Source organism: Paramacrobiotus metropolitanus, unplaced genomic scaffold (assembly GCF_019649055.1).
Source record: "Paramacrobiotus metropolitanus isolate TYO unplaced genomic scaffold, Prichtersi_v1.0 Parri_scaffold0000012, whole genome shotgun sequence".
Classification (NCBI taxonomy): domain Eukaryota; kingdom Metazoa; phylum Tardigrada; class Eutardigrada; order Parachela; family Macrobiotidae; genus Paramacrobiotus; species Paramacrobiotus metropolitanus.
In genome coordinates, this window is record NW_026570232.1 from 1,105,422 (window position 1) to 1,117,604 (window position 12,183).

The 12,183-nt window shown below is 50.6% G+C and overlaps 1 protein-coding gene across 1 annotated transcript; it reads right to left on the reverse strand.

Moving 5' to 3' along the window:
* Positions 1 to 610: 610 nt before the first annotated feature.
* LOC129584096 (mucin-5AC-like) lies at positions 611 to 6,602 on the reverse strand. The gene is made up of 8 exons (XM_055476200.1): positions 6,029 to 6,602; positions 3,128 to 3,520; positions 2,520 to 2,776; positions 2,334 to 2,404; positions 1,874 to 2,097; positions 1,409 to 1,615; positions 894 to 1,150; positions 611 to 685 (listed from the first exon to the last, which is right to left on the reverse strand). The coding sequence occupies exons 1-8, from the start codon at positions 6,600 to 6,602 to the stop codon at positions 611 to 613; spliced, it is 2,058 nt and encodes a 685-aa protein (XP_055332175.1).
* Between the last annotated feature and the right edge of the window lie 5,581 nt (positions 6,603 to 12,183).

Below are 12,183 nucleotides of genomic sequence, written 5' to 3' on the forward strand. Positions count from 1 at the left end.
GCGGCGTCGGTACTGGTCGGCGCGTCGGTGGACATTGCAGAAGGAGCATCTGTTACCGCGTCCGCAATGGTCGATGCTGCAGTTGTGTCTGTTGCAGCGTCGGTACTGTTCGGCGCGTCGGTAGAAACTGCAGAATTGGCATCTGTCACTGCGTTCGTGATGGCTGCGGCTTCGGTTGTATCCAGCCCAGCATCGGTACTGATCACAGCATCGGTTGACACTGCAGAAGTAGCATCTGTCACTGCGTCCGTGATGGTCGATGCTGCAGTTGTGTCTAGTGCGGCGTCGGTACTGGTGGGCGCGTCGGTGGACATTGCAGAAGGAGCATCTGTTACCGCGTCCGCAATGGTCGATGCTGCAGTTGTGTCTGTTGCAGCGTCGGTACTGTTCGGCGCGTCGGTAGAAACTGCAGAATTGGCATCTGTCACTGCGTTCGTGATGGCTGCGGCTTCGGTTGTATCCAGCGCAGCATCGGTACTGATCACAGCATCGGTTGACACTGCAGAAGTAGCATCTGTCACTGGGTCCGTGATGGTCAATGCTGCTGTTGTGTCTAGTGCAGCATCGGTACTGGTCAGATCGTCGGTGGACATGGCAGAAGGCGCATCTGTCACTGCGTCCGTGATGGTTGCGGCTTCAGTTGTATCCGGCGCAGTATCGGTACTGACCACAGCATCGGTTGACACTGCAGAAGGAGCTTCTGTCACTGCGTCCGTGATGGTCAATGCTGCTGTTGTGTCTGGTGGGGCGTCGGTACTGGTCGGCGCGTCGGTGGACACTGCAGAAGGCGCATCTGTCACTGCGTCTGTGATGGCTGCGGCTTCGGTTGTATCCAGCGCAGCATCGGTACTGATCACAGCATCGGTTGACACTGCAGAAGGAGCTTCTGTCACTGCGTCCGTGATGGTCAATTCTGCTGTTGTGTCTGGTAAGGCGTCGGTACTGGTCTGTGCGTCGGTGGACATTGCAGAAGGCGCATCTGTCACCGCGTCCGTGCTGGTCGATGCTGCAGTTGTTTCGATTGCAGCATCGGTACTGGTCAGATCGTCGGTGGACATGGCAGAAGGCGCATCTGTCACTGCGTCCGTGATGGTTGCGGCTTCAGTTGTATCCGGCGCTGTATCGGTACTGACCACAGCATCGGTTGACACTGCAGAAGGAGCTTCTGTCACTGCGTCCGTGATGGTCAATGCTGCTGTTGTGTCTGGTGGGGCGTCGGTACTGGTCGGCGCGTCGGTGGACACTGCAGAAGGCGCATCTGTCACTGCGTCTGTGATGGCTGCGGCTTCGGTTGTATCCAGCGCAGCATCGGTACTGATCACAGCATCGGTTGACACTGCAGAATGAGCTTCTGTCACTGCGTCCGTGATGGTCAATGCTGCTGTTGTGTCTGGTAAGGCGTCGGTACTGGTCTGTGCGTCGGTGGACATTGCAGAAGGCGCATCTGTCACCGCGTCCGTGCTGGTCGATGCTGCAGTTGTAACAATTGCAGCATCGGTACTGGTCAGATCGTCGGTGGACATGGCAGAAGGCGCATCTGTCACTGCGTCCGTGATGGTTGCGGCTTCAGTTGTATCCGGCGCTGTATCGGTACTGACCACAGCATCGGTTGACACTGCAGAAGCCGCATCTGTCACTGCATCCGGTAGAATCGATGCTGCGGTCGTGTCTGGTGCGGCGTTGGTACTGGTCGGCGCTTCGGTGGACATTGCAGAAGGAGCATCTGTTACCGCGTCCGCAATGGTCGATGCTGCAGTTGTGTCTAGTGCGGCGTCGGTACTGGTCGGCGCGTCGGTGGACATTGCAGAAGGAGCATCTGTTACCGCGTCCGCAATGGTCGATGCTGCAGTTGTGTCTGTTGCAGCGTCGGTACTGTTCGGCGCGTCGGTAGAAACTGCAGAATTGGCATCTGTCACTGCGTTCGTGATGGCTGCGGCTTCGGTTGTATCCAGCCCAGCATCGGTACTGATCACAGCATCGGTTGACACTGCAGAAGTAGCATCTGACACCGCGTCCGTGGTGGCCGATGCTGCGGTTGTGTCTGGTGCGGCGTCGGTATTGATCGGCGCGTCGGTGGAAACTGCAGAGTTGGCATCTCTCGGTAGCATCACAGCATCGGTTGAGACTACAGAAGGAGCATCTGTCACTGCGTTCGTGATGGCTGCGGCTTCGGTTGTATCCAGCGCAGCATCGGTACTGATCACAGCATCGGTTGACACTGCAGAAGTAGCATCTGTCACTGCGTCCGTGATGGTCGATGCTGCAGTTGTGTCTAGTGCGGCGTCGGTACTGGTGGGCGCGTCGGTGGACATTGCAGAAGGAGCATCTGTTACCGCGTCCGCAATGGTCGATGCTGCAGTTGTGTCTGTTGCAGCGTCGGTACTGTTCGGCGCGTCGGTAGAAACTGCAGAATTGGCATCTGTCACTGCGTTCGTGATGGCTGCGGCTTCGGTTGTATCCAGCGCAGCATCGGTACTGATCACAGCATCGGTTGACACTGCAGAAGGAGCTTCTGTCACTGCGTCCGTGATGGTCAATTCTGCTGTTGTGTCTGGTAAGGCGTCGGTACTGGTCTGTGCGTCGGTGGACATTGCAGAAGGCGCATCTGTCACCGCGTCCGTGCTGGTCGATGCTGCAGTTGTAACAATTGCAGCATCGGTACTGGTCAGATCGTCGGTGGACATGGCAGAAGGCGCATCTGTCACTGCGTCCGTGATGGTTGCGGCTTCAGTTGTATCAGGCGCTGTATCGGTACTGACCACAGCATCGGTTGACACTGCAGAAGGCGCATCTGTCACTGCGTCCGTGATGTTCGATGCTGCAGTTGTGTCTAGTGCGGCGTCGGTACTGGTCGGCGCGTCGGTGGACATTGCAGAAGGAGCATCTGTTACCGCGTCCGCAATGGTCGATGCTGCAGTTGTGTCTGTTGCAGCGTCGGTACTGTTCGGCGCGTCGGTAGAAACTGCAGAATTGGCATCTGTCACTGCGTTCGTGATGGCTGCGGCTTCGGTTGTATCCAGCGCAGCATCGGTACTGATCACAGCATCGGTTGACACTGCAGAAGTAGCATCTGTCACTGCGTCCGTGATGGTCAATGCTGCTGTTGTGTCTAGTGCGGCGTCGGTACTGGTCGGCGCGTCGGTGGACACTGGAGAAGGCGCATCTGACACTACGTCCGTGATGGTCGATGCTGCAGTTGTGTCAATTACAGCATCGGTACTGGACTGTGCGTCGGTGGACACTGCAGAAGGCGCATCCGTCACTGCGTATTTAATGGCTGCGGGTTCAGTTGTATCTGGTGCGGCATCGGTACTGGTCGGCGCGTCGGTGGACACTGCAGAAGGCGCATCTGACACCGCCTCTTTAATGGCTGCGGCTTCAGTTGTATATGGTGCGGCATCGGTACTGGTGGGCGCGTCAGTGGACACGGCAGAAGGCGCATCTGACACCGCGTCCGCAATGGTCGATGCTGCAGTTGTATCAATTGCAGCATCGGTACTGGTCGGCGCGTCGGTGGACACTGCAGAAAGCGCATCTGTCACTGCGTCTGTGATGGTTGCGGCTTCAGTTGTGTCAGGCGCAGCATCGGTATTGACCACAGCATCCGCTGACACTGCAGAAGGCGTATCTGTCACTGCATCCGGTAGAATCGATGCTGCGGTTCTGTCTGGTGCGGCGTCGGTACTACCCAGCGGGTCGGTGGACACTGCAGAAGGCGCATCTGTTACCGCGTCCGTGTTGGTCGATGCTGCAGTTGTGTCTGGTGCGGCGTCGGTACTAGTCAGCGCGTCGGTGGACACTGCAGAAGACGCATCCGTCACTGCGTCTTTAATGGCTGCGGCTTCAGTTGTATCTGGTGCGGCACCGGTACTTGTCGGCGCGTCGGTGGACACTGCAGAAGGCGCATATGACACTGCGTCCGCGTTGGTCGATGCTGGAGTTGTGTTTGGTGCGGCGTCGGTACTGGTCGGCGCGCGGGTAGAAGTGTCAAAATTTCCATCTGCCACTGCGTCTGTGATGGTCGATGCTGCAGTTGTGTCTGGTGTGGCGTCGGTACTAGTCAGCGCGTCGATAGAAACTGCAGAATTGGGATCTGTCACTGCGTCCGTGATGGTCGATGCTGCAGTTGTATCAATTGCAGCATCGGTACTGACCACAGCATCGGCTGACACTGCAGAAGGCGTATCTGTCACTGCATCCGGTAGAATCGATGCTGCGGTTGTGTCTGGTGCGGCGTCGGTTCTGGTCAGCGCGTCGGTCCACACTGCAGAAGGCGCATCTGACACTGCGTCCGTGGTGGTCGATGCTGCAGTTGTGTCTGGTCTGGCATTTGTCGTTGCTACGGTCGAACGGTCAACGAGGGCGACTGTTGTGCTTTCAGTATGCGCAGCTGTGTCTGCAGCAGCTGCCGTTGACGTATCTGTTGCCACGTCGGTAACCGTTGCTGCTGCCGTTGCATCTGGTACAGCATCGGTGCTGGTCACTGTGCCGGCTGGCGATGCGTCCGGCGCTGCGGTCGACATGGTCGCTGCTGCAGTTGTATCAATTACAGCAACGGCACTGATCGGCACGTCGGTGGAAACTGCAGAAGAGGCATCTGTTACTGCTTCCGGTAGAATCGATGCTGCGGTTGTGTGAGGTGCGGCGTCGGTACTGGTCAGCTCGTCGGTGGACACTGCAGAAGGCGCATCTGTCACTGCGTCCGTGATGGTTGCGGCTTCAGTTGTATCCGGCGCAGCATCGGTACTGATCACAGCATCGGTTGACACAGCAGATGGCGCATCTGTCACCGCGTCCGTGTTGGTCGATGCTGCAGTTGTGTCTTTTGCGGAATCGGTACTGGTCGGCGCGTCGGTAGAAACTGCAGAATTGGCATCTGTCACTGCGTCCGTGTTGGTCGATGCTGCAGTTGTATTAATTGCAGCATCGGTACTTGTCGGCGCGTCGGTTGACACTGCAGAAGGCGCATCTGTCACTGGGTCTGTGATGGTTGCGGCTTCAGTTGTGTCAGGCGCAGCATCGGTACTGACCACAGCATCGGCTGACACTGCAGAAGGCGCATCTGTCACTGCGTCTGTGATGGTTGCGGCTTCAGTTGTGTCAGGCGCAGCATCGGTACTGATCACGGCATCGGTTGATACTGCAGTTGTGTCTGGTGCGGAATCGGTACTGGTCGGCGCGTCGGTAAAAACTGCAGAATTGACATCTGTCACTGCGTCCGTGTTGGTCGGTGCTGCAGTTGTATCAATTGCAGCATCGGTACTGGTCTGTGAGTCGGTGGACACTGCAGAAGGCGCATCTGTCACTGGGTCTGTGATGGTTGCGGCTTCAGTTGTGTCAGGCGCAGCATCGGTACTGACCACAGCATCGGCTGACACTGCAGAAGGCGCATCTGTCACCGCGTCTGTGTTGGTCGATGCCGTCGTTGTGTCTAGTGCGGCGTCGGTACTGATCGGTGCGTCGGTGGAAACTGCAAAAGAGTCATCTGTCACTGCGTTCGTGATGGTCGATCCTGCAGTTGTGTCTGGTGCGGCGTCGGTACTGGTCAGCGCGTCGGTGGACAGTTCAGCAGGCGCATCTGTCACTGCGTTCGCGATGGTCGACACTGCAATCGTATCTGGTCCGGCATCGCTCGTAGTCACGACGTCGGTTGACACTGCAGACGGCGCTTCGGTCACTGCGTCGGTAACCGTCGCTTCTGCAGTTGTACCTAGTGCGTCATCGGTGCTGGTGACTGTGTCGGTTGACGATGCATCTGTTGCTGCGTCCGTTATGGCCGCATTTGAAGTTGTGTCTGTTCCGGCATCTGTCGTTGCTGCGGTGACAAGGTCAGCGGAAGCGGCTGTTGTGCTTTTAATATCCACAGCTGTGTTTGCAGGAGCTGCCATTGACGTATCTGCCGGTGCGTCGGTAACCGTTGCTGTTGCAGTTTTATCTGGCGCAGCATCGGTGCTGGTCACGGTGTCGGTTGATACTGCAGAAGGCGCAGCTGTTACTGCGTCCTTGATGGTCGATGTTGCAGTTGTACCTGGTTGGGCATCGCTGGTGGTCACGGCGTCGCTGGTGGTCACTGGGTCGTACGACACTGCAGAAGGCGCATCTGTCACTACTTCCTTAGCGGTCGATGCTGGAGTTGTATCTGGTGCGGCATCAGTACTGGTCACAACGTCGGTTGTCGCATCTGTGGCAAAGTCACCCTTTGCAGCGTCCGTGCTACTTCCGGATTCTGTTGCTGCATTGGTTGTCACAGCCGTAGATGCGTCGGTCGGTGCCTCAGACACCGCTTCTGGCTGAATCGTTTCCGACACGGATGCCTCAGTAACCGCGACAGTTATTTGTTTTGGCTGACCATCAGTTTGAGCGCCGTAAGCTTGATTGTCAAATGCATTACGGGCTTCTGCTACGGTTGTCGTTTGATCCTTTCCTGGAGGTGTCGTTGTTGCATCAGTTGTGCCAACCACGCTTAATGATGCGTTTCCTGCTCCGTTTTTGGGCTTAATGTCTTCAACACCTATCAGAATATCGTTTTTAAACGCTGCAGGTGTTTCCTCTTGGTTGGTTGGCATGGTAACATTGTCGGGTTCCAGCTCGATCAATAGCATAAAGGGTGTTTCTTCCTCTGAGGGTGTTCGAGGCAATACGTTAGTGTTAATTGCCGGGACCGCAGCTGCTGCAGAAACTTTTGCAGTCTTTTTCGGCTTTCTGCGTATTGGAAACGGCGCACCCTTGCTTGGCTTTTTCTTTTTGGCAGCAAATTTTTTAGGAGTGGGAGGTGACTGGGTCAGTGATTCCGTTAGGGGCACTATTCTTACTGGTGGGACCACCTGAGCCCGAGAAAGCGAATACGGTTTGTGCTGGCTCGTCCTTCCAGCCAGATCTGAGGGCGGTATGCGTTTTCTTTCCGTTTGCGCTTGGATTTGGGTCTTCTTTATTGCAAACTGGGTCTGTTCGCGCTCATTCTGGACTGCCTGATTGGCATCTGGCAAAAATGGCGATTTCCATCTGTTGACAGAGGGTCTCTGTTTTGCCGATGTACTGGAACAAAATCACGTACTCATCAGGCGGAATAATATAACACGGGTCTCTATCGCACTGTGGAGAAATTTCTCGCTTGGATCGATACTTATTTATTAAGCTCCGACCTGCATTGTATTTCGTTCATACCTGTTTTTAATTGCATACTGCGCTCGTTGGGAGTATCCGTTCGATTGTGAGCTTTCTGGCAGAATTTGTCGTTGGCTGACCGCTGAAAGAGCACCTCCCTGCGGACCTATCTGGGCACTAATGATTTGCTTCCAAGGTTCTATAAGGAAAAGCGTTATGTTGCCGTTGTCTGTTAGGAGTAAATTTACCGATTTGGAACTACAGGCATACCTGGTGCATATTCCGTTTCATTATAGTAACGCCTGAATGGTAAATCAACCGGAGCGGTTCCTGTCCGTAGCCGCTCGCCGGTAAGCGTCCTGTTGCGAAAGATCTGATTCTGTGGCAATGGTCTCGATTCAAGATTGTTATTTGCCGGACGTCGCATCGAATTCGACTGGCGATAGTTTCGGCTGTCGGGTGGGACACGATTGGGAAACTGCCAGAAAGAATCGATAGCTGGCACACGGAAGCTCGTCAAAGCAACAGAAGATTCACGCCTTACCGGTGGATCTGGGTATTGGTGTACTCTAGAAGGCGTATCTAAACTATCGTCATAACGGATCCCGGGTTGGAATTGTCGGACAACGCGCAACAGAGTTCTTTCCAAGGACGGATCTTCGTCAGCCCGGAAAGAGTCGTACGATACCGGGTGCGCCATTATGGTCCAGGACAGCATAACAACAAACTGCAATAAATTATACGTATATTAATGACCCGCTGATAAATACGTGAATAAACTGTTAATTATCGAAGGCTTAGGCTCGCAATCATTTTGGCAGAAGTCAAATTAGTAATTTTCGTCCATAACTATAAAGACGTGATTGGAAAACGGGAATGCGAAGCAAGAAAGGGTAAAAAGTTGAGAAATGGTAGCAAAATATTCGTGCAGCAGCCACTATAGCCCTTATGAATGGGAAAAATTAATACAAATATTTCGTGTAGATTTGAATTAAAGACACCTGAGACAATTGTTACTGTCCCTTAACAAAGAAAAACTTTATTAAACGCTTTTCCAGTTTAAAAGGTCACGAGTATACCACTGGCAGTTAAAAGAGTATAATTATGCTACACATGTACCATCAGGCATGCAATGCAATAAAACAAAAGTACTTGTACTAATGTTTCACTCACCAAAACAATCGAAAAGTTTCCGCCGTAAATCCGATGGAGATTCCGTAAAACGGACATTGTTACTGGTTTGTCAAAAGCAGAAAGTCAGCAATTTCTTTTTGGTGATTTAATTATTAATCACACAACGTAAAGCTATCTCAAAGCTGCATAAAATAAGTTGCCGGTAATGGCATACTGTGTTTTACTTTTCCTTTTGCTTTGGTACCAAAAAAACTAGTGCAAAATTACGCGCAATACAGTTTGAAACATATACAACGCGTAATATGAGTGATTATTACGATGTTGCATATAGCCGATCGAACAAGTGCCCCAGTTTTGCAGATTCCGAAACGGAGTTCCCAAGGATCGTCAACATTACGAGATGGCAGTTTGCATTTTTCGAACAAGCTACCCGTAGCTTAAGAGCACAAGGATTCCGACTGAACAGGTCTTAAGCGTGAGTTGTTGTGTTTACTGTTTATTGTTTCTGTTGATCATGATGATCTAACAGATACGGTATTTAGATATTGTAACCGCGTGCTGAACAGATGGTTTACATCGTTTTTAAAACAAACATTTTAAATTTTGTCACCCGTGATTTGCACTTCGTGCTCATATAATTATATCAGTGCCCAAATATGCAGTAGATTCAACCTCGGAAACGTTTTCGGTTTATTAAAGCCCAGCTCGCGCACCTAACGCCTTTTTTACGCGCGTTAGGCATTAGCAAAAAGCATACAAAGAGGAAAACATAATACATACTTGAGAAAAAATAATATTTCTTTATTACATTTATCGAATGTCTTCTCTTGTCTTCCAATTTATTCGATTGTTTTTTACGAATGTACGTGTACTCGTAGTATGCTTATTTATTTGTTTTGCCAGCTGGAAGGGTGCCATACCTGACAATAGATGCAATACTTTCCTATCACTGAAACACAAGGTTGATATAACAAGATGGCAAGATACTTGTACTGTACGTATGCGCAGTACTGTAATTTACTTGTACTGGCACTTTATAAGTCGTGTAACACCTTGCGTAATTTTTCCATCCGAAATTTGTTTTGGAATTCACAACACATCAGAAATCGGGTTGCATCAGTAGTATTTATTTCAAAGCTATAGCATCAGAATTTCAAGCTAAAATTTTAAACCGACACTCCATAAAGCGCGTGACCTCAGAACGTTATCATACTCGAATATTATACAAACATAAAACTGACAGGGGATCAGTTTACGTCGTAGTTTGTGTCGTACTGCGTAGCAGTGGGTAAAGCTATAAAGCCCAAATGTTAGCAGTCGTTGAAGTAAACATTCTGTCTTTGTGTTTACAGTAGACAGTACAGCTTCATCATCACAGATAAATAGCGTTTATTCAACGCCCCAGCCTCCTCTGGGTATTTTCTTGCACCTCATCGTTAAGGACACTGATGTTTCATCCAAATCTGCAATGAAAATTGAAAACTTATTGAATAGTTATGCATTTTCTGACAAGACAAATTATAGGGAAACTACAAATCTTTGAGTGGGCTTTTACCTGGCGGGTCAATTCCATCAAGGTTAAGAAAGGGTTGGCTCCCACAAACTCCTAACGCCATTCCCGCGCTTCGTTTGACATTATTAAAGCTGTCCAGCTTTTGAATCATTAACCCATGAAGAGTGTCTGCTACGGTGAAGAGCTCTGTTTCCGTTGTTTGACCGTAACCGACCAGGATTGTTCCACATTCCTGCTCAACGACTCGGAATTTGTCGTGCTGAAAATGAAGAAGGCCACCTTATACCTTCAACTAAGGACAAAGTGATGCAACTGCAATAATCTCCTTACATTTTCTTTCGAAGGGATTTCTGCCGCATTCTGAGTTTCAAAGGCGACCTTTTCAGAACGGAAGTCGTAATTCTCGGGCAGAATAAAGGATCGGCCATAGGTGCCGTTACAGCGGAGGTGTCGACCACTACCAACAATCAAATAACGACGTTGATCCGACAGCATCAGCTCTAGTGATTGCACCCCTACAAGATGACCTTTAGTTGTCAATGTGTGCACCAATATAAAGCGATTGATGAGAAAAGTTTACCGCATAGTGGCAGTTGTCCAACGCTGGAAATAATGTTCCCATTTGACCGTGGCAACACCCGGCATAAACGTTCATCATCGCTCAGCACTTCGAAAAAGGACAGAATGGATGCTTTGGATTTAGTCGATGGTTCGGATGCAAACACAAGTGACAGGAGTCCATGATGGTCTTCCCATCCGCGGACAGCCACAGCACCGGTGACCGGAACATAATCACATAACAACAAGCGGCCGTTAACAAAGCGGTATATTGGCGAGATTTTCTCGGCTGTTTTAGATTTGTCGTGCGTATGCGGATGGAAAATCGAGAAGGCAACGAACGTATTTCCCGCTGACATGGTCACGACGTCGACATCACTGATGTACCGATGCGGAATGTCTTGGATTTTCACCACGTGCAGCGGGGAATCAGAGTGAATACCGGAGCGGATCTCGTACAGATGGCTTCGTCTGTCCGCTAGAATGGCGATCACGTAGGCGTGCCGATGCACGACGAAACTCTGAAGAGAATGAACTTCTCGATGCAGACAGATAGATCCACAAAATCTCATAACAGTATCTCATAATCTACTACTACTAACAGATCTACGAAATCTCATAGTAGTATAGTACTATCTCATAGTAGCGGTCTGCTTATACCTTCAGGCTTTTAACTTTTCCACTGGTAGATGCAAAGGACTTCGAATCACTGTCGCGCTGCACAAAGATCGATTTGTCGGGATCACATTCAACGTGGCGAGCATGAAATCCGTAATCCGTTCGAGTTCCCTCAGAGCCGGTTTCCCCGGAGCACTCCAACAGTACCCTGAAAGTACGAGTACAACAGAAACTTGTGGAGAAGTCCATAGATCGCTGGCTGACTGACAGAAACCGCTACGAGGTCTCTTATCTCACATCATAAGGACTTTATTTAAACGTGTAACAAACTCTTCCTCAAAACGATTAAATTATTACACATCTAGTATGTGTCTACTGTCTAGCAGAGATTATGCATGCGATAATACTATAATAATGTGGCAAACGAAGTTAGAATTCATACCACACATCTTTTTCTTCGGATTCAGAATATTTGTTCGGGCGTTTGCGCAGCCAATGACCGTCAGACTGGGCGGGCAACTTGACAAATTCTGAGCAATAAGACGTGGACAGTCCGCTGAGCTGGTCAATGTGGACAATTTCGTGGTCTTTGTGATCGAGATCTGGAATCCGGCAGTGATGCAGTTACACAAAGAGAAATTAGCGGCACGGTACCTGTGCCATGCTCTAGCGGTTGCGTTGTTTCTGCTTCTTCTGTGACAGATGGTACCGTCGAGGACAAAGTGGACGTTTCGGTTGGAGCTGTCGTAACCGGCGTTTTTATCGAAATTGACGGCAGTGTCCATGCATCCGAGTACAGCTCCGCTACAACAGGCAGCGTCCATGCAAAAACGCCTGCCGGCGTGCTGGTTATTTCCGAAAGGTGCAGCACTTTCTCTTCTGGCTGGTTAGTGGCATTATTCGCAACAACAGTTGAATTCTCAGTGGAAAAATGCGAGAGAAAATCGGTTGGGTCTGTTTAAATTGATTAACAATCTTTTCCTGATTTATTGTATTAATGTGTAATAAGTTGGGTGAAAAGATATCCGCATGCTACGATAAGAAGCTTTACCTTCACCTGAACCATCCATTTCTTCGTCTTTGGTCTGGTTCAAAATGTGCGGCACTTTTCCATTTACGCTAGAAGCGAAAACCTTAAAATAGTCAGTGATACGATTCTTGGCTTACCGCTGCTTGCCTTTTGCCCCGCCCGCCGATGACCGGAAGGAATTCCTCTTTGTCGAATGTTCCAGTGTCATACGAGACGCTTTCGTTGG